This window comes from Dromiciops gliroides, chromosome 4 (genome assembly GCF_019393635.1).
Source record: "Dromiciops gliroides isolate mDroGli1 chromosome 4, mDroGli1.pri, whole genome shotgun sequence".
Classification (NCBI taxonomy): Eukaryota; Metazoa; Chordata; class Mammalia; order Microbiotheria; family Microbiotheriidae; genus Dromiciops; species Dromiciops gliroides.
In genome coordinates, this window is record NC_057864.1 from 170,442,295 (window position 1) to 170,470,159 (window position 27,865).

Sequence of the window (27,865 nt, forward strand, 5' to 3'; positions counted from 1 at the left end):
GATTTGTTGGTGCCTCTCGGCTTCCGTCGAACACGGTACAAGATGGCGGCCTCCGAGACTGTTCGCCTGCGGCTCCACTTTGACTACCCACCGCCTTCCTCTCCGCGCTGTTCGGTCTTCTGGCTCCTAGCTGACCTGACCAAATGCCGAGTGGTCACTGACCTGGCCAGCCTCATCCGCCACCGCTTTGGCTTCAGCTCTGGAGCAGCGCTGGGACTCTACCTGGATGGGGGGTTACTCCCCCCCACCGAGAGCGCGCGCCTGGTGCGTGACAATGACTGCCTCAGGTGCGTGAATATGCGCGTGCATGTGATGGGTGGGGGCGAGGACAGCCTCAGGTGCGGAGCCAGGTGGGCGCATGCGCAGTGGTTTTTTGGTTTGGGTTTTAGTTTTTTGGGGGAGGAGGGGACTACACCGTAATTTCCATTTCTCTTGCTCGTGTTCTGGGCCCGCTCCCAAACCCACCACCTCCAGTGTAATGGGCATTCCCCACCTTAACTCCCAAATAGGGGTCTTTGGGCCGAGTACTTTGGGGAGGCGGCACCCCGCCCCGCTTCAGCAGTCGCTGGGACGCTCTTGAAACGGGTCAAGCCTGGGAGTTGGTGTGGACATGGAGATAGCGGCTTTGATTCGGAAGTCCCTTCTTAAGTGGGCGTTTGGACGGGCCAAAGCACGTGCTTCAATTTTCTAACAAGTGTTTAATCAGCCTTCGACCCTTTCCCAGCCTGCCTCTCCTCCCTCGCTTTTCCAGCCTTCTTATACCGGTGGTCTCTTTGCTCTTCCTCGGACAAAACAGCCCCTCTCCAGAGTCCAGGCATTTACAATGGCCGAACCCATGCCTGGAGTGCGCTCCCTCTTCTTCGCAGCCTTCTCCTGGCTTCCCTGACTTCATTCAAGACCTTGCTAAAATCCCACTTTCTACAGGAAACCTTCATCTCTCGTGCCTTCCCTTTGGCGATTATTTATCATTTATCCTGTCTGTAGTCGTTGTTGCTCAGTCGGATCCGACTCTTTATGACCCCATTTGGGGTTTTCTTGGCAAAGACACTGGAGTGGTTTGCCATTTCCTTCTCCAGATCATTTGACAGATGAGGAAACTGAGGCCAGCAGGGTTTAGTGACTTGCCCAGGGTCACACATTTAGGATGTGTCTGAGGGCAGATTTGGACTCATGAAGATGAGTCTTTGACACCTGCCCGGCACTCCATTCACTGCACCACGTAGCTTGTTAGCCCTTGGTCGTTTTCATGTTGTGTCTTCCATTAGAGCTGGAGCTCTTTGAGAGCACAGACTGTTTTTTGCCCTTCGTTGTATCCCTAGCCCTTAGTACCTTGGCAAATAGTTGGTACCTAATAAATTTAAGCTAGTATGCTTATTTACTACACCTCCCCAAAAACACACATGAAAAACCCAATATTGAATTTCCACACTTGATTATATTTCCCCCTGAACTGCTAATCAAGCTTTTATTAAGCAGTTACTATGTATTACTTCCTGGGCAGCCTTTGAATAAGGGTTGGACATGAGTGAGGAAGTTTCCTCTACTGATGCAGGTCCTGACCTTCTCTACAACTTGACAGTCTTAACATCCTAGACCACTGAGGTTAAGAACTTGCCCAGGGTCACACAACTGCTATGATGGGAGGTGGGGTTTGAACTCAAATCTTCTTGGCTCCAAAGGATACAAAGATAAAAATAAAACAGTTTCTTGAGGAGGAAACAACGTGCAAGTAGATACAAAGAACATAAAAAGTAAATGTAAGATAATTTGAGGCAGAAAGCAGCACCAGCAATTAGGATATGGAGCTCTATCTGAGCTTTGAAGGAAGCTTACTGAGTCCTGGCTCCTTCTGGATTATCCAGCTTCCCTGGGTTTTTTTTTTCCAGAATTAGTTGCATTTTCATTCATAACTCAGACCTTGGTGAGGGCATTGGAATAATCTTTTCTCCCCATTGCCACTTCCATGCTCTCAGTAAGCTTTCCTTTGAGGTTCATTCAGTCCATATTTATCACCCAATCAGGATTCTCGTAGCTATCATCTACCAATCTTCAAAACACTTTCTTTCCCCTTCCTTAAAGAGTTCAGTGCCTGGCTCATAGTCTTTCTGTTCTTTCTACCTCCTCCCTTCATGATAGAGAATTTTATAATGCATTTTGATACTCCCTCAAACACCTTAACCTCCCATTTCCTTAAGTTATTCATTTCATGTGAAATCTACTCAGCTACCTGCAGAGATGGTCATACCCCTGGTCTTGCCATCACCCCCAAATGTTCTACTTCCATGTTTGTGAACTCTGAAATTCCTTTAATCATTTGTTGTCATCTATCCCACTCCCTCTCATCACCTTAACCCTGTTCTTTGTCTTCAGGATAACTTGGGGGGGGGCAGTAAGGGTTAAGTGACTTGCCCAGGGTCACACAGCTAGTGTCAAGTGTCTGAGGCCAAATTTGAACTCAGGTTCTCCTGAATTCAGGGCCAGTGCTTTATCCACTGTGCCACCTAGCTGCCCCCAGGGTAACCTTATTTCTTTCCCAGACCATCACCCTTTTTCTAACTACACTTGCCTCTCTTCCCCATCTTGAACTATATAAGATGTCCTCTGAAGTCTCTTCCTCCCTTAACCCATAGATAATTTTGCCCTGGCAAGCCTCAGCATTGGATACTCCCATAATCTATTACCTTCACTCCTACTCACATGCTGCTCAATGAAGCTGGAGAAAATAACCAAATTGTGATGACTGGGTTCACTACAGATTTGTTACATAATCTCAGCTCACTGTGTCAAGACAGTCCTTTTATACCTCCCTAATAGATTTCACTATCCCATTCACTATAGCAGCTTTTCCAGATCTTTTCATCTTTCCTCAAACCTCTCATGTCCCTTCCCCAACCCCCTCACCTGAGAACCTTGCTTCACATTTCATTGAAGAAGTTAAGAGGCAGCTAGGTGGCTCAATGGATAAAGCACTGGCCCTGGATCCAGGAGGACCTGAGTTCAAATCCGGCCTCAGACACTTGACACTTAGTAGCTGTGTGACCCTGGGCAAGTCACTTAATCCTCATTGTCCTGCCCCCCCCAAAAAAAAAAAGAAAGGAAAAAGTTAAGACATTCGATAAGAGCTCTTTCTTCTCTCCTACTTCACTCATGCCTTCTGCCACTATCTCCTACTCCTCAGTCACATATGAAAAATTCTTACCCAGCCCTTGGTCATTGAATGGACATTGCCTCAGGCAAAATGAGGCTTGGGAAAGAACTTCATTTTGAAAGGCTAAGATCATCTACTGCATCCCAGGCCATTGCTAGTTGACTTTGATGACTGGAGGAGAGAATGAATCTGAAAACTTTTTGCAGTTCTGCCTTACTTAAATCCACTTCACTCAAAAGTCAAGACATCACCCCTGTGATGTCATTGACCCTCTTCGAGAACAAAGATGGACAATAACCACACATATGAAAAGTTGGCCTTTCCCCTTACTGAGGCAAACATACACAAATAATCATCTTCTCCAGCAGATTGTACCTTCTGTCTTCCCCCCTCGCTCACTGATATGTCTCTCTCTGTCTACTGGCTCTTTACCTTCTGCTTATAAACATGCCCCTGTCTTCTCCTTCCTCAAAAATACCTCCCTTAATCTGTTCATCCCTGTTAGCTTTATCTCTCCTTTGTGTCAAAAAACTCCTTGAGAAGTGTGTCTATAATAGGTGCCTCTACTTCCTTTCCTCTCACTCTCTTCATAACTCTTTGCAGTCTGCCTTCTGCCTTCATTAGTCAACTGAAGCAGCACTGTCAGAATTTACCAGTGATTTCTTAATTGCCAAATCTAATGATTTTTCTTCCATCTTCATCCTGTTTGGGGCAAACTGCCTCAGTTTACCCAAATAACTCGAGGAGACCACCAAGTCAAGCAGAGACAAATTTATTACATTCCTGCAGGAATGGGAAAACCTCAATATCTGAGTCACAATAGCTAATACATGCCTTGACCTTTTACAGGAATGTTGGTCAGAGGGGAAGTCCCCATGCACATTAGGGTAAGCTCACAATCTAACATCCAATCCTGTCTCACCCAGGGTGTGTGTTTAGCTCATGATCAATGTATGGAGACATGCATACGTGTTCCAGGAACAAGGGGGAAAAGGGGAGGGGGAACAAGGTCAAACCGAAGGAAGAGGGAATGGGGGAGTGACAGTCAGATGTTTCAGATCTCACAGTTCCCACTGACTCCCCTCTCCGGGCCCCTATCTCTAAAGATATTCAACTTGAATAACAGGAAGAGTCACTCAGGTGTTTCAGCATTGTTTTGTAGTCATGTTAATTTTAGAAGGATGACAGGGTTAAAATTTATCTTCAGCTATGTTGGGAAATCAAAGAAATAGAATAAAGAATAAAAGAATAATCCATTGTTGGGACCCTAGGGTCAAGGGGATTGTGCTCTGAGAAAAAGAGACATGTCACTTAACATCTGGTCTCAACTTAATTGCCACATCCTGTGCTGAGCCCCGTGATTGCCTGCCCTTTCTTCTTGAGTCCTGAGTATTGAATTGGTGGGCGAACTCCCTGACCCACTCAACAGGGACTGGGGTTCTGACACGTGATGGATTCCAGATAAAACTAAGATGTAGCTGACAAGTGGGGAGACTCAACAGAAGTAAAAATTCTGTTAATTGGCAATAAAACTTAAAGGAGACAGTGAGAATTTGACAAGCAATAAACTTTTAAACTAACTATACTGGGGCAGGGCTGGGTATCTTCCAGACCCCATCCTCAGAGTTTAATCTGACTCAAATCCATAATCATCTCATACAATCCTTCTTGACCTCTCTGAAACATTTGAATCTGTCAATCACCTTCTTCTCCATGATACTCTGTTCTTGCTAGGTTTTCGAGAAGCTACTTTCTCCTTGTATTACACCTATTTACCTGACAGCTCCTCAGTCTCCTTTGCCAGGTATTTATTTAGGTCATGCTCACAAAGCACGGTTGCCCTCTGTCCAGGGAACCTCTTCTGCCTCTGTATTATTTTACTTGACGATCTCAATCAATTCCCTCGGATTCAGTTATCTCCATGCAAATGAGTTTTAGATCTTTTTGTCCAGCCATGACCTCTCTGCTGACCTCCAGTATCAAATCTTCATCTGCTTATTGGACATTTCGAATTGGATATCTCATAGACATCTTTAACTCAACATATCCAAAACTGAATTTTTTGTCTTTCCTCCCAGACTGTCCACTTTTTTTACCTTCCCCTTTACTGTTCAGGGTACTTTCATCCTCTTAGTCTCCCAAACTTACAACCTAGGCATCATCCACAGCTTCTCGTTCTTACCATCCCCCATACCAGTTGCCAAGACCTGTTGATTCTACCTTTGCAACATCTCTCATATCTCTTCTCTCTGACACTGCCATCTCCCTAGTGTAGGCCCTTATCACCTTCTGGTTGGTCTCCCTGCCTTAAATCTCTCTCTACTCCCCCACTCATCTGTCCAATTGATTTTCCTAAAGCAAATCTGACTACATCTCTTTCTATTTCTCTCTCTCTCTCTCTCTCTCTCTCTCTCTCTCACACACACACACACACACACACACACACACATTCTGTAAATTCTAGTTGCTCTTTATTACTTATACAATCAAAAAGAAAATCCTCTATTTGGCTTTTTCAAAATTAACATTTTATTTTATTTTTACAAAGGTCTGCTTTCTCTCCCATTTTCTCCACACACACACACCTCATTGAGAAACTGAGAAAACTGACTTTTAAAATTCTTCATAACCTGTACCCTTTCAGTTTTTCCAATCTTCTTATATTTTACTTCCCACCATGTTGTTGTTGTTTGTTCTTCATTCTCAAGTTCTTTTTTTTTTTTTTTTTTTTGCAGAGCAATGAGTGACTTGCCCAGGGTCACACAGCTAGTAAGTGTGAAGTGTCTGAGGACGTATTTGAACTCAGGTCCTCCTGAATCCAAGGCCAGTGCTTTATCCACTGAGCCACCTAGTTGCCTCACTGTTCTTCATTTTCAAAGAGGTGATGTCATGACTTGCACAGAATTGGATTTAAGTGAGGGTGGGCTGTGCAAGGTCACCAAACTCAGTCCTCTCCTCTATAGCCATCTGGGTCCAGTGGCAAGATATATTATCAGGATGACTATAGATGGCCCCAGATGTTAAGGCAATTGGGGTTAAGTGACTTACCCAGAGTCACACAGCTAGTAAGTGTCAGAGGTGAGATTTGAATTCAGGTCCTCCCAACTTCAGGGGCAGTGCTCTATCCACTGCACCACTCAGCTGCCCCTTCCCACCATGTACTCTTTGACCCAGTGACAATAGCCTCCTAGCTAGTCCTTGAACATGATACTTTATCTCTCCACTCTTTGTATTTTCACATACTATCCTGAGTTCTCTGACTACCTTCAGGTCCTAGCAAAAATCCCACTTTCTTCAAGAAACTTTTCTAGATCTCCCTTAATGCTAGTGCCTTCCCTCCAAGATAAATTTTAGATAATCTTGGAGGGAAGGCACTAGCAGAAGGTAAAATAGAAATTGAAAGAATCCACCAATTACCTCCAGAAAGAGATCCCAAAAGGAAAACCTCCAGGAATATTATAGCCAAATTCTAGAACTCCTGGATCAAGGAGAAAATACTGCAAGAGGCTAGAAAAAAAGGAATTCAAATACTGTGGAGCTCCAATAAGGATAAAACAAGATCTAGCGGCATCTACATTAAAGGACCAGAGGGCATGGAATATGATATTCCAGAGGGCAAAGGAACTGGGACTACAGCCAAGAATCACATACCTAGCAAAACTGAGTATAATCGGGGCAGCTAGGTGGCACAGTGGATAGAGCACCAGCCCTGGATTCAGGAGGACCTGAGTTCAAATCTGGCCTCAGACACTTAACACTTAATAGCTGTGTGACCCTGGGCAAGTCACTTAACCCCAATTGCCTCACTAAAAAAAACAAAAAACAAACAAACAAAAACCTGAGTATAATCTTTCAGAGGAAAAAATGGGACTTCAATGAAAAAGAGGACTTTCAGGCATTTATGATGAAAAGACCTGAACTAAATAGAAAATTTGACTTTCAAATACAGGACCCTAGAGAAACATAAAAAGGTAAACAGGAAAAAGAAATCATGAGGGACATTAAAAGGTTAAACTTGTTTATATACTTACATGAGAAGGTAATACTTCCAACTTATAAGAACTTTCTCAGTAAGGAATACACAGAAGACACAGGTCTGAACTGACTATGAAGGAATGATATCTGAAAAGCATTTATTTTTTCTGTTTCCTTGTTCTTTATGGGGCAAACAGGGTGGAGTGTCATGTCTGGGGCCAGATTTGGGCTCGGGGCCTCCTGGGTCCAGGGCTGGTGCTTTGTCCACTGTGCCACCTAGCTAACCCATGATTACATCTTTAAAATAGGGTTGATGGGTAGGAGGAATAGACTGGAGGAGGGGGAAGGGGAGAAGTGGACTGGGGAGAGGTAGCTCACATGAAAGAAACAAGAAAAAAGATTATGGAGGGGAGGGGAAGAGGGGGAAGGAGTGGGGGAGTGAGTGATCCTTACTATCATCAGAATTGGCTCAAAGAGGGAATAACACACATACTCAAGTGGGTATAGTAATATATTTTTGCCCTGAGGAAAAGTGGGAGGGGAAGGAGATGGTGGGGAGGGAGAAGAGGAGAAAGAGGGAAGGGAGGTTTGGGGGAGGGAGCTGTAAAAAGCAAAACACTTTCGAGGAAGGTGAAGATGTTCAGCATAACAGCACGTGTATGACATATATTGAATTGCTTGATTTCATAGGAGAGTTGAGGAGGGAGGGAAGAAAAATTTAGAAAACAGAATTAGCTTAAAGACCTTAACCTCATCAGAGTGGGCTCAAGGAGGGAATAACATACACACCCAATTGGGAGGAGTAATTTATTTAACCCTATAGGAAAGTAGGAGGGGAAGAGGATAAAGAGGGAAGGGTGAATGAAGGGAGGGTAGAGCGGGGGAGGGGGCAGTCAGTAGCAAAACACTTTTGAGGAGGAATAGGGCAAAGTATCATTGGAAGGGAATGGGCAAAATGTATGGTACCTACTCTGCTGGGCTACTGTGAAGAAAATTTTTTGTCAAGTTTAAGGTACTATATAAAAGTTATGATGAACAGGATGCTATCAGAAAAACTTGGAAAGACCCACATGAACTGAAGCAGAGAGAAATGTACTATATACAAAATAACAGCAATAGTGTAAGATGATCTGCTGGGAAGCACCTGGTTATATTCACCAATATAACTCTGAAGGACTTATAGTCTTAGCTTATGACTTAGCTATGACTACTTGTAATCATATTCGACTCCTTTTGTTACTTATATCCAGTGTCAGAGTCCTACTTGATTCTTTTCTTCCTTGTTAGTACCAGTTTAGATTTGCAAGATCATATGTATAGATTACTGCAGTAGTATAGTAGCAAGATTTCCTGCCTCATCTCCATCCCCTCCATCTTGTTCATTGTTGATGGATTAGCTTTGCCACTTTCATCAAGTTACTTAATGTCTTCCAATTGCATAACACTTCAAAACCAAAATCCCTAGCCTGGCATTTAGGACTCTCAGTGTAAGAATCAAATCAAATATCCTATTACCTTTTGTGAGATTTAAAATTGGATACTAGAGCATTAACCTCCCCTTTTAACCTTTCCCTTATTTATCTCCCAGACTAGTAAGTTAAAGAAGCCTCTGATCTTTAGTTAGAGCTTTTATTGTTTGGAAATTACAAGGTAATGTTGATTAAAGAGATAGGAAAGTAGAAAACACAAACAAATACTCTTAAATCTAAGCTTAGTCTATATTCCGTATAAAACTCACCAAAACCCGTATAGGGCTCACCAAAAAACCCAAGGCCACCTCTGCAGCTGAGAGCCGTGTCAAGCACGTGCTGTTACTGCGAACCGGGCCGAGGCACACTTCAGTCAGCATCTGTGTGTGCAGTGCAACCAACGGACGAGGAGAGCGGATCAAAGACCTCACTTCCGTTCTCTCCTTGCCTTTTAAGCTCGCACCCCGGCAGTGGAGTGCTTAGCAGCCGGACCTGGCGGTTCCTCACGGTCTCCTCCCCAAAAGGGTGGTCCTTCAGTTTTCGCTAACCGACAATTAAAAACTTTCACTTTTTACCACACTTTCAACATGAAGATTTCACTAAAGCTAGTTTCTTCACTGTTTGCTGAACACACCATGCTCTCATCTTCCTAAAATTGTTCACGCTGGTCTTTACCATTTGGAATATTACCTCTCAGAATTCTACTTATGTAGAGGATCATAGAGTTTGGAGCTGGAAGAAACCCTTAGAAAACATCTAGTCCAACCTCTTCGTTTAATACGTAATGATCTTCAAGGCAAAGCCCAAATCACTAGTCTTCTATGCTGACTTTCCCTATTATTTTGACCCACACTGGTATCACCTTTTACTGAACTCAGGATCATAGAATTTGAAAGTTGGAATGGACCTCAGCAGCCCTTTAATCCAACCTGTGCAAGAAGGAGCCCCCATTCCAACATACCTGACCAGTAGTCACTCAGCCTCAACATGCAGCCCTCCAAAGAGGGAGAGCCCACCATTTCTTGGGGCAGCAAGTCCCATTTTTGGACAAATCTTATTATTTAGAAGCTTTTCCTGCCATCAAATCTGTGCCTCTTTGTAGCTTCTACCCACTACTCCTGGTTCTGCCCTCTAAGTCCAAATAGAATAAATATAATTCCTCCTCCACATGACAGCCCTTCATATACTTGAACCTAGCTATCAGATCCTTTCTGAGTCTTCTTCCCTTCCTCCAATTCTTATATGTCATGAACTCAAGTAGTTGTCCTCCTGGATTATTTCCCCAATTACATTTTTTTTTTGAGGCAATTGGGGTTAAGTGTCTTGCCCAGGGTCACACAGCTAGTCCCTCCTGGATTATTATTAATTTCTTTCTTAAACCTTGGTGTTTAGAACTGAACATAATATTCTAGATAAGACCTGACTAGGGCAGAGTACTGTGGGACTCTCATCTCCCTGTTTATGGAAGCTATTATATTTCAGTTCAGCTAAGTGGCACAGTAGATAGAGTGTCAGGCCTAAAGTCAGGAAGACTAATCTTTATGAATTCTGTCAACAGTTCAAATCTCACCTCAGATACTTACTAGCTATGTGACCCTGGACAAGTCACTTAACCCTGTTTGCTTCAGTTCCTCATCTGTTTAAAAAAAAAAAATTGAGCTGGAGAAGGAAACCCCTAATGGGGTCACAAAGAGTTGGACACAACTGAAATGACTGAACAACAACAAAATTCTTCTAATTCAGCTCAAAGTTGCATTAACCTTTTTGCCTTACATCACACTATTGACTCATTGAGCTTGTGATTCATTAAATGCCCCCCCTTGCTTTCTATCCATTCCTACCTTATACTTGTGGAGCTGATTTATTTTTGTCCCCAAGTGCAAAACATTTGTCCCTATTGAATTTTATTTTATTAGATTCAGCTCAGTATTTTAGCCTGTTAACATTCTTTTGGATCCTGATTATATCATTCAATGTATTTGCTCTCCCCTCTCCATTACATACAAAAATAGTATAATTATCAAAAGCTTTGCTAAAATCTAAATAAACTATCTCCATACCATTCCTCTCTAGTTCAATAATCTGCCCAAAGAGGAAATTGTGTTGGTCTGGCATTACCTAATTTTTATATTATTTTTTTTCTTTCCCCTTCCTCCCCTGCTTTTGCCCTCCCTTCTATCAGTACCACCCTTTCCCCCTTCCCCTTTTATTTCCTTAAAGAGTAAGCTAAGTTTCTTTATCCAAAATATGTGTGTGTGTGTGTGTTATTCCCTCTTTAAACCAAATCTGACGAGAGTAAGGTTGAAACAATGCTCACCTCTCCCTTCTTTCCCTCTATTGTAATAGGTTTTTTGTGCCTCTTCATAAGATGGAATTAACCTCATTCCACCTCCCCTTCCCTCTCCTCCCCCTATTCTCCTTTTATTTTTCCCCTTAAGTTTCTTTATATCATCACTTCAAAGTCTATTTAGTAACTATACCCTAATAGAGATACAGATCTCAAGAGTTACAAGTATCATCTTCCCTCATAGGGATGTAAACAGTTTAACCTTATTGAATAACTTTTTTCCCCTTTTTACCTTTTTCTATTTTCTACTTCTCTTGAGTCTTGTATTTAAAGATCAGATTTTCTGTTCAGTTTTGGTCTTCACAAAATCTTGGAAGTCTGCTATTTCATTGAATGGTCATCTTTTTCCCTGAAAGATAGTGCTCAATTTTGCTGGGTAGTTGATTCTTGGTTGTAATCCAAGCTCCTTTGCTTTCTGGAATATCATATTCCAAGCCTTGCGATCCTTTAATGTTGAAGCTTCCAGGTCCTGTGTAATCCTGACTATGACTCCATGATATTTAAATTGTTTCTTTCTGACTGCTTGTAGTATTTTCTCCTTCACCTGATAATTCTGGAATTTGGCTATAATATTCCTTGAAGTTTTCCTTTTGGGGGTCTCTTTCAGGAGGTGATCAGTGGATTCATTCAATGATGATTATATCCTCTGATTCTACAATATCAGGGCAGTTCTCCTTGATAATTTCCTGGAATATGGTGTTTAGACTTTTTTTTTTTGATCATGGCTTTCAGGTAGTTCAATACTTCTTAGATTATCTCTTCTGGATCTAATTTTCCAAGTCAGTTGTCTTTCCAATGAGGTATTTCACATTTTCTTCTATTTTTTAATCTTTTGATTCTACTTGACAGATTTCTTGGTGGCTCATGGAGCTCCCATCTGCCCAATTCTAATTTTTAAGGCATTATTTTTCTCAGTAAGCTTTTGTTGTTGTTTTGGTTTGTTTTTTTGGTGAGACAGTTGGGGTTGCCCAGGGTCACACAGCTAGTAAGTGTTAAGTGTCTGAGGCTGGATTTGAACTCAGGTACTCCTGACTCCAGGGCTGGTGCTCTATCCACTGCGCCATCTAGTTGCCCCCTCAGTAAACTTTTGCAACTCCTTTTCCATTTGGCCAATTTCCCCCTCATTTGGCCAATTGTATTTCTTAAGGAATTGCTTTCTTCAGTCAATTTTTGTGCTTCCTTTTCCAAACTGTTTTCATAATTTTCTTGATGTAACTCTAATTTCTCTCATTTCTTTTCCCATTTTTTCTTCTATCTCTCTCATTTGATTTTTAAAAGCCTATTTGAGCTCTTCCAAGAAGGCTTTTTGGTCTTGAGACCAATTCATCTTCTCTCTTAAGACTTCACATGTAGGCATTTTGACAGTATTGTCCTCATCTGAGTTTGTGTTTTTGTCTTCCCTGTTGCCATAGAATCTGTCATTGGTAAGGGTCCTTTTCTGTTTCTTACTCATATCGTAGGCTATTTTTAAACTTATAAAAATTGAGGTCTGCTTCTGGGGCACAGGGACCACTGTTGCAAGTTTCTCGTGCTGGGGGATAGGGGCTTCATCACTGGCTTTCTGTTCTGAGGCCTTTCAGATTCCTCACTGCCCTGGGCTTGCTCCCTGCACTGGGAGCAAGTTGCACCTCTCCTGTGGGTGTTTTTCTAGTTGACAGTCTGCCCTCTCAGCCAGGACTGGCAGGTCTCACAAATGGCCTGCTGTGCCACCACCCTGCTGAGCCAGAACCAAGGGGCCTCAGCTACTGATTTGTGCCATAGCCAGGAGCCTCCTGCTGACTTGCCCAGACCCCCTCCACGATGTGCTGCCCTCCCCTTTCACCCAAGTGAGACAGACCTTTCCTGAAGTCTTCTAAATTATCTCAGGTTGGACGATTGTGTCTCTCTGTCTTTTTGTAGGTTCTACAGTTCCTGAATCTGTTTAGAGGCTTGATTTAATATTGTTTTTGAGGAAAATTTGGGAGAGTTCAGGCAACTTCCTGGCTTTTCTCCTCCATCTTCTATATTATTCATTTTTTTTTTCAGAGCAATGAAAGTTAAGTGACTTGCCCAGGGTCACACAGCTAGTAAGTGTCAAGTGTCTGAGGCCAGATTTGAACTCCGGTCCTCCTGAATCCAGGCCCGGTGCTTTATCCACTGCACCCCCTAGATGCCCCCTTCTATATAATTTTTAAAAATTTATTTTCAGTTCTGAATTCTCTATCTCCCTTCAGCCCTTCCCCACGCATTGAAAAGACAAGAAATGCTGGCATAACCTAATCTTAATGACACCATGCTGAGGCTTGATCATTACACTTTCCCTTTCTAGATATTTGCTGAACCAAAAGTCAAGTTGTCTGGCCTGTAATTTATAGACCGTTCTTTTCCCTTTTTGGAAAATCAGCACCTTATCTAATTTCCCATTTACATGCTCTTTCAGGAACCACTAACAGTGTCTCATCAGTTACATCTGCTGATTTTTTCAAAACATAAGCATGTAGTTCATCTGGGCCCAGTGACTTGAATTCATCAAAGGCAACATAGTGCTCCCTCATTATTTTCCTGCTTATCTTGGTTACCATCTTCTAGTTTGTCTTTTATTTTTTCTGTCACTTTCAATGTAAAAGTTTTCATTAAAATATAAGCCAAAAGAATTGTGCAGCTCCATTATCTCTCTTCTGTCAATCATCACCATCCTTTCCATCTCAACTCTACCATGTCCTCTTCTCTTGAGTCCCTGTAGCTAGCTCCCTTATTGTATCATTGCTCTTACTCTGCCAAACTTCAGCCTTGGATCACTCCCACCATCTGTTGCCTTCATTTCTATGCACATACTGCTGATTGAAACTGGAGAAAATCATGAAACCATACTGACTTGGTTCACTATAATTTTATGTTCTACAACCTCAACTGGGTCCTCACTACTGTTAGACAATCTTACACCTCCATTACAATTCACTATCACACTCTCCACAGGGGCTCTTCCAAACATTTTCTTCCCTCCTCAAACCTCTCATGGTTCCTCCTCCTCCTCCCACTCTTTCTACTGAGAACCTTGCTTCATATTTTACAGGAAAAATAATGAGGCCATTTGCAGGGAGCTCCCTTTTCTCCCCTCTTCATCGAATATCATTTACATACCTTGTGCCACTATCTCCTCCTTCACCCCATCACACATGAAGAGTTGGTTCTTCTTGCCAAGGCTAACCCCTCTGCATTCACAAGTGATCCCATTCTATCCCATCTTTTCCAGCAGATTTCCCCCCTTTATCATCTGTACTGTCTCACTAACGTTCTATTTTTGTCTACTGACTCATTCCCTACTGCTTACAAACATGTCCATATCTCCCCTATCCTCAAAAAACCCTCACTTGATCTGTCTGTCCCTGCTAACTAATATCTCTCCTACCTTTTGTGGTTAAATTCTTTGATGTGTGTGATATAATATATGCCCACACTTCCTTTCCTCTCACTTTCTTAACTCTACATTCTGGCTTCTGATTTCATCATTCAACCAAAACTTTATCCAAAGTTGCTAATGATCTCTCAGCTGACAAATCTAATGACCTTTGCTCATTCTTCATCCTTCTTGATCTCTCTGCAGCCTTTGACACTGTTGATCACTTTCATCTCCTTGATATTCTGTTCTTTCTAGATTTTTGAGACACTATTTTCTCCTGATTTTCCCCCCTACTTATCTGACCTTTCCTTCTCATTCTCCTTTGCTGGATCTTCATCCAAATCATGCTTACCAACCATGAATATTCCCCAGAGTTCTGACCCGGACCCTCTTCTCCTCTATACTATTGCACTTGGTAATCTCATGACGTCCTATAAATTAAATTAGCATCCCTATGCTGATGATTCTCAAATCTACTATCTAGCAGATTGTTAAGGGCTAAAATTCTAGCTAAACTGTCTAAAATATCTAATGAGTGGTCGCCAATCAATTACAAGCTTTAGCAAGAGTTAGACTTTTAAGCATTTATTAAGGAGAATAAGAATTTGGTAAAGAGAGAGAAAGGCCTAGATTCCTATCTATTTAAAGGGAGAGCACATCTCTAGCTCCGCTCTCCACCAGAGTCCAGAGGAAAGAGAGCGAGAGCGAGCGCCAGTCTCTTCCTTCCTCCTCCCACTAGCCCGCGTCACTTCCTGACTCCTGGTTTTGCCCTCAAAGACCTTCGCTTCATGGGCAGAACTCTTCTACAGTAAATATCCAGCAGGTGGCGTCATTCCAATCGTTACAAGATCTAATCTCATCCTCACTGCTGACCTCCAGTTTTGCAACTCCAACTGTCTATCAGATACTAGATATCTTGAATTGGATGCCCTGTCAACATCTTAAATTCATATCCAGAACTTAACTCTTTATTTTTCCTCCCCAAAACTCATCCCCTCCAAACTTCCCTATTATTGTTGAGCATACCACTATCCTTCTAGTCCCCTGTGCTTGAAAACTAGGTGGTGTTCTCATCTTTATCCTTTCTCACCCCTCCATATCCAATCTGTTACCAAAGCTTGTCAATTTTGCCTTCTCTCATATATGCCCTCTTTTCTCCTCTGACATTGCCACCACCCTGGTGCAAGCCCTCATTATGTTGCAATTAGATGGACTACCTACACAATCTGCTGATTGGTCTCTGCTCCAAGTCTCTCCCACCTCCAGTCCTTCTTCCACTCAGCTGTCAAAGTGACCTTTCTAAAGCATAGATCTAACCATGTCATTCTCCCCACCCCTGCTATTCAGTAAGTTCCAATTCTTCTCAATCACCTCTTAGATAAAACAGAAAATCCTCTGTTTGGCATTGGAATATAAACTACCCCTCCCTACCTTTCTAATTTTCTTATATCCTGCATCACCCAAACCCCAATGCTCTTTGATCCAATAATACTAGCCTCACTGTTTCTCAAACAGGATAGTTTATTTCCCAACTCAGGCATTTTCTCTGATCATCCCTCATGCACTGAATGCTCTTCCTTCATCTCTTGTTTCCTGACCTGCCTGGCTTCCTTCAATTCCCAGGTAAAATCCTACCTTCTACAAAAAGTCTTCTGATCCCTCTCGATTCTAGTGCTTTCCCTTTGCTGCTTATTTCCAGTTTATTCTCTATATAACTTATTAGTATACTGTTATTTGCACGTTGTCTTCCCCATTAAATTGTGAACTCTGAGAGCTGGGTATTTGCCTTTCCTTATGTTCCTAGTGCTTATCACAGTGCCTGGCACATAGAAAGTACTTAATAAATGTTTGGTGACTGACTGACTATTTTTTCTTTTTTTCCTAATATAACTATAAAATACCTTTTTTTTTTCCTTTGCTTCTTTCATCAGCTTCAACTCATTCTGAACTTTAGCATTCCTGGCAGTTTATTGGACTGTCTCACTTTCTTATATTTCTCTTTTCTTTTATTTTTCGATTGTGTCTGGCTCTTTGTGACCTCATTTAGGGTTTTTCTTGGCAAAGACACTGGAGTGGTTTGCTATTTCCTTCTCCAGCTCATTTTACAAGTGAGGAAACAGAGGCAAACAGGGTTAAGTGACTTGCCCAGGATCACAGAGCTAGTAAGTATCAGAGGCCAGATTTGAATGCATAAAGATGAGTCTTTCTGACGCCAGGCCTGGTGCTCTATGCACTGTGTCACCCTAGATACCCCACATAGAAATACATCAGTGTATTTATTATTCCTTAAATAACAGTCTTCCAGTGTGGTAGGCTTTTTGTTTGTTCGTTTGTTTGTTTTTATCCCTTAGAGAATGCTTTCAATCCATTTATTTGTCATTTTAGTTGAAAGAATGATAGATTTAGAATCAGAAGATGTAGACTAATGCCTGCATCTGACAGTTACTAGCCATGTGACCTAGGCTGATCTCTTGATCTCTCTGGGTCTCTTTCTCCATCTGTAGAAGGGGATTGTAATACTTGTATCAGCTACCTCACAGAGCTGTTGGTGAAGATCTAATTAGACCATGTTTACAAAGAGCTTTGTTACTGTAAAACATGGTATAGATGTGAGCTATAGTCCATTTACATTTTTCACTAATATTTCCTCTTTTACTCATAAAATATCATTCTGTAGTCCTTTATGTGCTACTAAAAATTGTCATTAAAATGCATATTGCATTTTATGCAAAGGAAGTCCTTGGATAAGAAGGTGTGCTAAGATTGTCTTCTAGTTGTGATATGCCACACTGAGTTATATAGAGGGATGGCCCTTGCAGCAACTGTGGGGCATAGAGGATCCTATGGGTATAGTAAAATATTGAATGAAAATTTGTCAGTGAAATGTTTGGGGTAAAATGTCAGAATTGTTTTCTTCATTGTCTCTGCCTCACCAGGGAATATACTCTAATCCTAATGAATTTAATAATTTGCTAAATATATGATAGGAAAAAAAATTGTAGGTTTTTAAAAATAATTCTTTTTTGTTTGGTTGGTTTTTGTTTTTGTTTTTGCAGGGCAATGAGGGTTAAGTGACTTGCCCAGGGTCACACAGCTAGTAAGTGTCAAGTGTCTGAGGCCAGATTTGAACTCAGGTCCTCCTGAATCCAGGGCCAGTGCTCTATCCACTGCGCCACCTATCTGCCTATAGGGGTTTTAAAAACTGCATTCCAAAGCCAAATATAAACAACACCTTTATTAAGTTTTGAGGTTATTTAGGTTGCCTATTCTTTTCATCATTAGATTATTAGGACTTGATTGTATTAATCACATTCATGGAAGCAATTGCAACTTCTGTCTTGGAAACTGGTACTTTTTTCCTTTAAATGTTGATATAAGATTTGTGTAGTCATTGTGTTTTTGAATGGAAAAATTGTCACAGGTTTCTTACTGACCATAGATTTCTCTTAAACTTTTGACAGAGTTAAATTAGAAGATGTTGAAATTGTTGAGAACTCTGTAGCAGTCTGTAATGGACTCAGTTATTCATACAAAAAAGCCCAGAAGAGGAGAACCACATGGGAGGAAGAAGAGTCCGATGCAGAAAATGATCAGTACACAGAGAAGCATTGGAAAGGGGGAGAGAACAGTGAAGCCTCCTCTTCTCTGGAGCCAGAGCAAAGCACAAGGAAAAAAAATAAGAAGAGAAAAAGAAATGAGGGAGGAAGTGAAAATAATGGAAAATGTACCCCCAAAAAATCAGGGAAGGAGAAAGAAGGGAAAGCTGAAGATAAGAAGCTGAAGAAATCTCCAAAGCCTTCTAAAGCAAAGACATTGCCAGAACGGACCAAAAAGAGCCATGTTGTTAAGAAGAATGCGTCTAGTAAAAATAGTTCAGCTGAAACCAAGAGGAAAAAGGATATCGGCTCGTCTGCTAAAGCTAAACCTGATACGTCATCAGATTCTGATTCGTCTGCCACATCATCAGATGGGAGCCACAGCAAGACAGGTCTTGGTGGTAAGAAATTAATAGAGAAGCCATCATTTATCACATCAAAGCCAACTGTAGACAGACTTGTTACCAGCATTGTCAGTAACGCAACCTCTGTCAAGGGCAAAGGAACTCAAGCATCGTCCTCTAGTTTGGATTCTAGTTCCAGTTCAGATGACCAAGACAGGATGACAAAGAGAGCTCCGGCATTGGCTCCTCCACCAGCTGGAACAACAGCATCTCCAGGATCTTCACAGGCAAATGGTCCAGATACAGACAGCCACTTAGGAACAAGACAGGAGATGCGATACTCTAATCCCTGGGATAAGGCAGTATTGGGAAATAGTGGGAAACAGCCGACACCTCTGGCTCCAGAAGCAGCTCCTCACCCCAGCAGCTTTGGAAGGGGGAGGGGAAGAGGGGAAGATATTTTCCCCTGGAGGGGACCTAGGGGACGGGGTTTTCGTGGAATCAGAGGACGAGGGAGAGGGGGAAACATTAATTATGTTTTTAATGGTGAATCCCAGAAACAGCAGCAATTAACTGAAGTAGTAAAAAACACTTCCATTATTATCCAGGTATGTGACCTTCCTTTCTTCTTTTATGTATTTATTTTTACTCCCTGCATATAACCAGCCTAAGATGTCGTGAGCCCAGAGTTTATCTAGTCAATATTTATTACTGCTGATGAAATCACTCAATCATTGTGTATTTGTTAAGTATCTGCTTATATGCCAGGCATTGTGCTAGGGATACAGAGACAAAAATGAAACAGTTTCTACCCTCAAAGATTAAAAATTCTACTGGAGAAGACTGTATGTTTCTGTATGTGTGTGTTTAGGTATAAATACAAGTTAATTTGGGGGATTAGGGCACAGGAGCTAAATGAAGCAGGAGAGGTTTCATGTAGAAGGTGGCATTTGAGCTGAGTTTTGAAAGAATCAGGATTTAAAAAGCTTAGGTAAAGAGGGAATGCTTTCCAGACATGGAGGACATCCAGTGCAAAGGCACAGAAATTGAAGATGGAGTGCCCTGGGTGAAGAACAGCAAGGTGGCCCGTCTAGTTGGACAAAACAGGACAGGAAGAAGAATAATGTAAAACAAGGTTGAAAAGGTAGGTGGGCACCAGGCTATGAAGGACTTTAAAGGCCAAAGACAAGGTTTTATAATTGATCCTAGAAACATAAGGTATAAATTGGAGTTGGACTTAGGGTATTGATGTGGTCAGACCTGTTCTTGAAGAAAATCTATGTATGTGGAGAATGGATTGTGGAGACACTTGAAACTAGACCAGTTAGATGATTTTGCAGTAGTCCATGCTTAGGTGATCCTGCACCAGCTTGTTAAAGAGATAGAAACAAGATTTGACAACTGATTAGGTATATGAAATGAGGGAGAATGAGACATTGAGGAGAGATAATACTGAAGTTATAAACCTAGGAGACTAGAATAAAGGTGTTGTCCTAGGCAAAATAAGAAAGCTTGGAAGAAGGATGTATTTAGGGGGAATTGAGCATTCTGATTTAGACTTGTTGAGTTAGAGATGCTTACCATCTTTCTGGTTGGAAATGTCCAATAGGCAGTTGGAGATGCTTGACCAAAAGTTCAGGGGACAGACTGGGAGTGGGTATATAAATCTGGGAGTTATCTAGATAGAAGTTTTAATTAAACCTGTGAAAGAGTATAGAGAGTCTTGGAAAACCTAGTGGTATGCCCAGAGTTGGGTACCCTGATAGGGATAATGGCCCAGCAAAGGAGGCTGAGAAGTAACATTCATACAGTAGGAGAACCAAGGTAGAGCTTTGTGAAAACTCAGAGCAAAAAAGGATCCAGGAGGAGAGGGTGGAGAGCAGTGGGAGATGCTGCAAAGAGATTGGGAAGGATGAAGATTGAGAAAAGGTCATTACATGAAGCACCCAGGAGATCACTGGTAACTGTGGAAAGAGCAATTTTAATTGAGTAATGAGTTTGGAAGACAGATTGCAAAGGGTCGAGGAGAGAAAGAGGAGGCAATGAATGTGGACAATTTTTTCTAGGAATTTGGCTGGAAAAGAGAGGAAAAAACTTAAGGAGATGGAAGGATCTAATGTGAGGGTGGTATAGAGACTTAAGTACAATTCTAAGCAGCAGGGAAAGAACCACTAAATGGGGAGAGATCCAAGATTAAAGGAAGAGGTACAGGATGATAATGCTGGCAATCTTCTGGGAAAGATGGGAAAAGATGTTTTCAGGAATAAATATAGAGGGTTGGCCTTGGTGATTCACCTCTTCATAGCCACCATTGTTTTTGTAGAATCCAGTGGAGATGCCTCAGAAGGACTACAGTCTACTTCCTCAATTAGCAGCACCCCCTCGGGTAGGGGAAAAGATTGCATTTAAGGTATTTCCCCCTAATATCTAAATGGCCTAAGCAACTAGAATAGATTGCAGGGGTTCTTAACCTGGAGTCCAGAAATTTCTGAGGGTCCATGTACTTTTAAAAAAATAATGATCTTGCTAATGGTATTTCACTATAGAGGGGAAGCTAGGTGATGCAGTAAATAGAGTACCCAGCCTAGAGTCAGGAAGACTCATCTTTATGACTTTAAATCCAGCCTCAGACACTTCCTAGCTGTGTGACTCTGGGCAAAGTCACTTAACCCTGTTTGTCTCAGTTTCCTCATCTATAAAATGAGCTGGAGAAAACCCCCCCAAGTGAGGTCACAAAGAGTCTTTCGCAACTAAAATAACTGAACAACAAAAATTTTAGTATAAATGGTTTCCTTGGCAATCCTATGTATTTTATTTTACATATTCAAAAAACGTATTCTGAGGAGTCCACAGGCTATACCAGACTGCCAAAGGGAACCATATCACAAAAAATTAAGAAGTCACAATCTATTGGATTGTGTAACAAAAATCGCTTCAAGTTATTTCCCGCTTTCACCCCTGCCGCTCATTCATCTGTTAGATATGTCTGGTCAGATGAAGTGAGAGAGATGAGCATCTGATGCTACTGTACTATCCTTGTGGATTAGAAATGAGAAAAGGTTGGGGCAACTAGGTGGTGCAGTGGATAAGGCACCAGCCTTGGATTCAGGAGGACCTGAGTTCAAACCCAGCCTCAGTTACTTACTAGCTATGTGACCCTGGGCAAGTCACTTAGCCCCCATTGCCCTGGGGGGGAAGAAATGAGGAAAAAGTTCTAAGAGCCTTTCTCAGGAATGAGAAGACCCAGAGGAGCCATAATCCAGAGCCCATTTTTCCTTACTATTTCTCCCTCTGGCCCAACTTCATTCTCTGGCCCAATTTTGTGTGCTATATCAGTGGCAAATGGGTATTACTTATTGATAAGGAAAACCTCTTAATTTTCCCCCTAGTGTTATCAAAAGTGGAATGACTAAATGTTCTTGTCATATTATCAATGATATAGCTTATAGTAAACACCTTTATGTTTGTTTATCTTTCTTAGCTTTTGGAATTGACCGCAGATTATTCTCCTGATGTCTCTAGTTACAAGGTACTACTTATTTTAAAATTGCTGTATGGCAAAAGCAAAGGTATTTAGAGCACATGATTTAAAAATAATCTTTGTAAACCATATTCGTAGGATTTGCTACCACCTTCAAGATGCTTGGTGTTTTTACTTGTTGTATAAACTTTAATATAATAACTCACATTTATATGGTACTTTTAAAAATTTACAAAGCACTTTCCTCCTAACAACACTGTGAAGCCTGCATTATTACAAATACCCCACTTTACATGAGACTCTTAGAGCTAAAGTGACTTTCCAAAGAACATACAGCTCCTAATTGTCTACACTGAGTCTTAAATTCAGGGCTCTTGGCTCCCAAATCCAGTGCTATATTTACTATTTCATGCTGATTCTCTATAGCCTCGTAGATATAGACACTATAGAAAATTCAGCTGATTAATATAGTTAATAGCAGAATGAAAAAATTATTGATTCATAAACAAAGTGAATGACTGTCTTTAGGAACCATCTCTATTTCAAGCCTAGTAATGGGTGAATTTTCCCATGTACTTCATGAATGATGAACATTATCATCCAAAGAAATCATTTTTTTGGAGTTGGCCTTGTCAATCTATAACATCACATTTTTCAGGACACACTTTTCCCATTGTGAACTCTGAGCTGTTAAAAACTTAAATAATTCTAAGATTAGAGTTTTACATAATTATACTGATCATGATTATATTAACATATTTCTTTTGAGTTGTCAGTTTATAAGTTTATCTTCTTTGAAATTGAACTATTTGATATTTCTTTGAGACTTTCTCTTGGCAGATTGCTTTTTATAATTCAGTAATTAACCAGAATGATCAAGAAACAATGTGTTGGTTTATTTGTATTTGATTACCTTAAATTAACTACTTTTAAAAAATAACTAACTAAAAAAATTTTTAAAAATAACTTACTGGGGCAGCTAGGTGGCACAGTGGATAGAGCACCAGCCCTGGAGTCAGGAGTACCTGAGTTCAAATCCAGCCTCAGACACTTGACACTTACTAGCTGTGTGACTCTGGGCAAGTCACTTAACCCCCATTGCCCCACCAAAAAAACCAAACAAAAAATAACTTACTGAACATCTTTCTAAAGTATATTAGTATACTTCTCTTGCAAAGTGCATTCAGCACTGTTCCTCTTGTGATTTTCCAGTACATTAAAATTTTCATTAATTATGCCATATACTTATGCTATTGTTATGGAAAGAAAGAAGTTTAAGAAATTGGTCTGAGTTTTAAATTCTAGAACATGTCTTCAAGATTCTGATTTTGTAATAAAATCTTGATAAGAAGTTGTCTCTTTCTTCTGTTCCCTCTCCCTTTCCTGCTCTGTCTCCCTTCTTCTCTTCTCTTTCTTTTTTTTTGTTTGTTTTTGTTTTTGTTTTGCTTTGTTTGCAGGGCAACTGGGGTTAAGTGACTTGCCCAGGGTCACACAGCTAGTAAGTGTCAAGTGTCTGAGGCCGGATTTGAACTCAGGTACTCCTGAATCCAGGGCCGGTGCTTTATCCACTGCACCACCTAGCCACCCCCTTCTCTTATCTTTCTTGATCATTCTGGTTAAATCAATAACATCACATTTTTCAGGTCACACAGTACTGGAGATCCCCAAGCAAGAAAGGGGAGTCATCAGTGCTTTATAGGTTTTCTGTCCTACAACTGCCATTGTGCCATAGGTAGTAGAAATTTCCTGGCCAGGACAGAAGAATCAGCATGGCCTTGCTGGCCAGTCAATGTTAATGACAGCAAGGAAGCCAAAATTTCATACCAGAATATGTGTCTGGAGAGAACACAAGATGGAATCTTGTGAGCAAATAAATGTACAGGTTAAAAAAGATATGCAACTCTGCAACTTTGGTGCCTCCCTATTTCCCCCTGGGGATTTCCATCCCATGCTCAGAAGGCGGTTCTGAAGGAATTGTTTCCAAAGTTTTGACAGTAGTGACAGCCTAATTGAAATGAGTACATAACTTGTCATCATTTAGCTGAATGTTTTCTAGTATGTTGGCTCAGTCTCAGTTCTATGTAGTGAAAACTTTGTTACCGTGTTCAGTTTGCTTCTGGTCTTCCAGATTTGAATGTGTTCAATGAAGTTTTGTTTTATTTGTGTTGAGGTATGCCTATGTTGTTAAAATAGGGTGTTTACTAAACTACAGGTAGCTTTAATGTGAACTTTTTTATTTTTGAAGGAGGGGAAAATAATAAACTACAATCCTGATGCTCAGGAAGTAGACATAGAAATCCTTTCATCTTTACCAGGTAAGTCCCTTTAGAGCCAATTTGGAAACATCGACCATAGGTTTCTAGAGTGCTTTTAAACAACTTTCATAGATGTGGACAAGTTTTGAACAGCCTCATTGGCATTAGAACTGTACTGTGGACTTTTTTGAAGACTCATCCTTCTTCACACTGGTTATCCAGCTGACAGTTCTTTGTTAAATGAAGAAAATAGTGATTAGTAGAATATCATAATTACCTAGAAGTTGCACACACTTACACTCCCCCAATCCCACCTCTCCTGTGATTTCAGTGGTGAAGGAGCCTGGGAAGTTTGACCTCGTGTACCAGAATGAAAATGGAACAGAAGTGGTGGAGTATGCAGTGTCACAGGATAAAAGGGTATGCTTTCATGTGGGGAGCTACTTGGTATCACTCTTTTTTTTGGTTGGGCAATGAGGGTTAAGTGACTTGCCCAAGGTCACACAGCTAGTAAGTGTCTAGTGTCTGAGGCCGGATTTGAACTCAGGTACTCCTGAATCCAGGGCCAGTGTTCTATCTACTGCGCCACCTAGCTGCCCCAGGTATCACTCTTTTTAAAAAGTTTTATTAATGTTTTACCTTAAAACACAGTCACTTGCCAGGATTTTTGTTGTGGTAAACTTTCTATTAATAATGTTATTCTGTAATTCTGTTAAGCATAGTTTGGCTTCTTTCTGTGCTATTTGTTTAAACTAGAAAATTTCTGTTTTTAAGAGTCTTTGGGGGGCAGCTAGGTGGCGCAGTGGATAAAGCACTGGCCCTGGAGTCAGGAGGACCTGAGTTCAAATCCGGCCTCAGACACTTGACACTTACTACCTGTGTGACCCTGGGCAAGTCACTTAACCCCCATTGCCCCGCCAAAAAAAAAAAAGAGTCTTTGGTTTAGGTTGGTAGAGCAATTAAAAGTTTTTTAGTACTTATATTTGAAATCTAAAGGTGTAAAGCTTTTTGACATGAATTGACTTTTTTTATTTTGCCAATATTGAAATGAAACATGAGTTTTACATTTAAGACAATGCTTTACTTAACGGTTTTTGTATTATAGGTAAACTTCATAAACAATAAACCTCCAGTTTGTCCCAAACTTAAATACTTGGGAAGCTCAAATACAAAGATCTTTTCAAATATTTTATGAAAGGTTTTTCTGATTTTATGAGAGAGGTAGGAAGCTCTCAAACTTATTTTTTTAAAGATCAACTTTCAGAGTATGTGACTGCAATGAATATATACTAACCCAATCTATTATACTTCCAATCTCTCTACCATAGACTTTTTTCTTTTTTCTTTTTTTTTTTTTAGTGAGGCAATTGGGGTTAAGTGACTTTCCCAGGGTCACACAGCTAGTAAGTGTGTTAAGTGTCTGAGGTCGGTTTTGAACTCAGGTACTCCTGACTCCAGGGTCGGTGCTCTATCCACTGCGCCACCTAGCTGCCCCTACCATAGACTTTTTGCCACAGTGCATTTCTGGAAATTTTGTTGTTAAGTAGAGAGCAAGAAACATAATTTTCCTCTTTGTGCTGCTTACACAGACAGGCTTATTTTAGCTTGTTGTTTTTGCCTCTAAATGATGCTTCTGCATCATTAATAAAGTCAATGTTGTTTTTAAAGAAGAATAGATCAGTGGAATGCAGAGTGGCAAAAAGAGGTAATTACTTTGCCATCTGATAATCACAGGGAACAGATGTCCTCTGTCTGAAGAACAAGGTCCTATAGAGCTTTTGGAATAATCAAAGAGCAATTCAGTTTAGCAAGTATTTATTAACTCCCTGCTGTATGCAAAGCACTCTGCTAGGTGAGATACAAAGTTTAGCTAGGATATGTTCCCTTTGCTTAGTCTTAGAAAGGAGATGATAAAACATGTTTCCATTGTTTTTTTGTTTTGTTTTGGGGTTTTTTTTGGCAAGGCAATTGGGGTTAAGTGACTTGCCCAGAGTCACACAGCTAGTAAGTGTTAAGTGTATGAGGTCAGATTTGAACTCAGGTCCTCCTGACTGCAGGGCCAGTGCTCTATCCACTGTGCCACATACCTGCCCCTCCATTGTTTTATTAGGGTTTTTTGTATAGGTTCATTTTTAGTTTTAGATGTATTTCACTATATCCTGATGGACATATAATTTATTTAACTCAGCCACAGTATTTAGTTACTAAAAAACAATGTTTCTCCATCATTTTGGTTATGTGGAAGTTGACTATATTTGATGCTGAATTTATTTTGCTAGAACAGTTTACCAAAAAGGTAATATTACCATATTGATTGCTTTTTGTATTTTTCCCTAGATAACTATTTGTTGGAAAGAACTGATCGAACCAAGACTGATTATTGAGCCTCACACTGATACTCCAAATACAGAACAAGCCTGACCTTTATCATTCCACCCAATGTATATATTGTCAGATAAGGACTAAATATATAGGTTCAAATAGTTTATAATTTGTTTTATGATATTGTGAAAGTGACTATAGTTTGGACCTTTTCTAAATAAAATATTTCAACATTATAGAGTAAATTTTTTAGTATCTTTTTTATGTTAAGTACTTTATAAAGGATCTACCTCTTAATATTAAAACTAGTCACTTTAAAACATGTAATATGTTACAGAATTGTTATCTTAAATTAACCATAGTTTTAGGATCACTGATATGTAATTTCCCCCCACCCACCCCAGCATCAAATCCTGGAAGTCAGTAGGACTTTCATAACAGAATTTGACATAACAATTGAGTGTTATGAAGTTAATAAACTGTTTGGCCACTGAGTGGTAATATAAAAAAAGAGACTATGTTTTGGTTTTTTTTTAATATGCCATTTGAGTAATATTTAAACTACTAAAGTAGATTTCTACATTTTAATAATTCTATCTGTTGAAGAACTTTATAAACTTTAGTTTCATTTATAGACAATCTCAAAAGAAAAAGTATATAGAATTTGTGAAACCTTGTCTGAAGAAAATAACAAAAAACCTTGTATATGTGAATTCGGAAAGAACTAGTTCTCAACTTATGGGAGATGCCATGGCATCAAGTTTAGATTGATTTAACAAGTAGTCTCTCAGGTAGGTGTTTGGTTCTATGTGGAGATGTCTGTCCTCATACTTAATTGTGGAAGAAAGAGTCTGTCCTCTCTCTTTTGACCATAAGCTTGTCAGAGACTGTGTATTGTTACCCAAGCATTCCTGCTCAGAGGGAGAGCCAGATTATAGGTAGTTCCAGAGGCACTTTAAAACATGTAACACCCTAAAACATTCAGTAAGTTTCTCCTGCAAATTGAAATTATCCTCATTCCAAGAAATATCCTCTTAAATTTTATAGTAATCAAAAGACAAAAGTATCACAGCAAGATAAAGCAAAGTACAAAATTTAGGGTTGGTGTTTCTGTTTTGCTTAAACAAAACAACAGTAATATCACTGGACCCAAGGATACATTTTTTCTGAAACCATTCTCTCTGTTTTTGTTTTGTTTTAATTATTTTAATTATTTTTCCAATTATATGTAAAGATTTTTTTTGAGTTCCAGATTTTTCTCCTACCTTCCCTTCCCTCCCCCCTCCTGATGACACCAAGCAGTTTGATAAGGTTATACATTACAATCATGTTAAACATATTTCCACATTAGTCATGCTGTAAGAGAAGAATCAGAACAAAAGGGGGGAAAAAACACAAGACAGATAAGCAAAAACAATTAAAAAAAATAACAAAGGTGAAAATAGTATGCTTCGATCTGGATTCAGATTCCATAGTTCTTTTTCTGAATGTGGAGAGCATTTTCCATTTGAAGTTTTTTGGCATTGTCTTGGATCATTGCATTGCTGAA

General features: G+C 40.4%; 1 protein-coding gene across 1 annotated transcript; it reads left to right on the plus strand.

Moving 5' to 3' along the window:
- On the plus strand, positions 1-26,552 carry COIL (coilin). The gene is made up of 7 exons (XM_043964771.1): positions 1-287; positions 17,780-18,866; positions 20,582-20,668; positions 21,740-21,787; positions 23,985-24,054; positions 24,326-24,414; positions 26,332-26,552. Exons 1-7 carry the CDS (start codon positions 43-45, stop codon positions 26,413-26,415), a joined length of 1,710 nt encoding a protein of 569 aa, XP_043820706.1. The 5' UTR covers positions 1-42; the 3' UTR covers positions 26,416-26,552.
- The last annotated feature ends 1,313 nt before the right edge of the window (positions 26,553-27,865 follow it).

Bases quoted from the DNA above. Each gene is read 5' to 3' on its own strand.
- COIL (XM_043964771.1), top strand. From the start codon at position 43: ATGGCGGCCTCCGAGACTGTTCGCCTGCGGCTCCACTTTGACTACCCA. The intron at 24,055-24,325 runs GTAAGTCCCTTT...CTGTGATTTCAG, and splicing joins AATCCTTTCATCTTTACCAG to TGGTGAAGGAGCCTGGGAAG. The intron at 24,415-26,331 runs GTATGCTTTCAT...ATTTTTCCCTAG, and splicing joins CAGTGTCACAGGATAAAAGG to ATAACTATTTGTTGGAAAGA.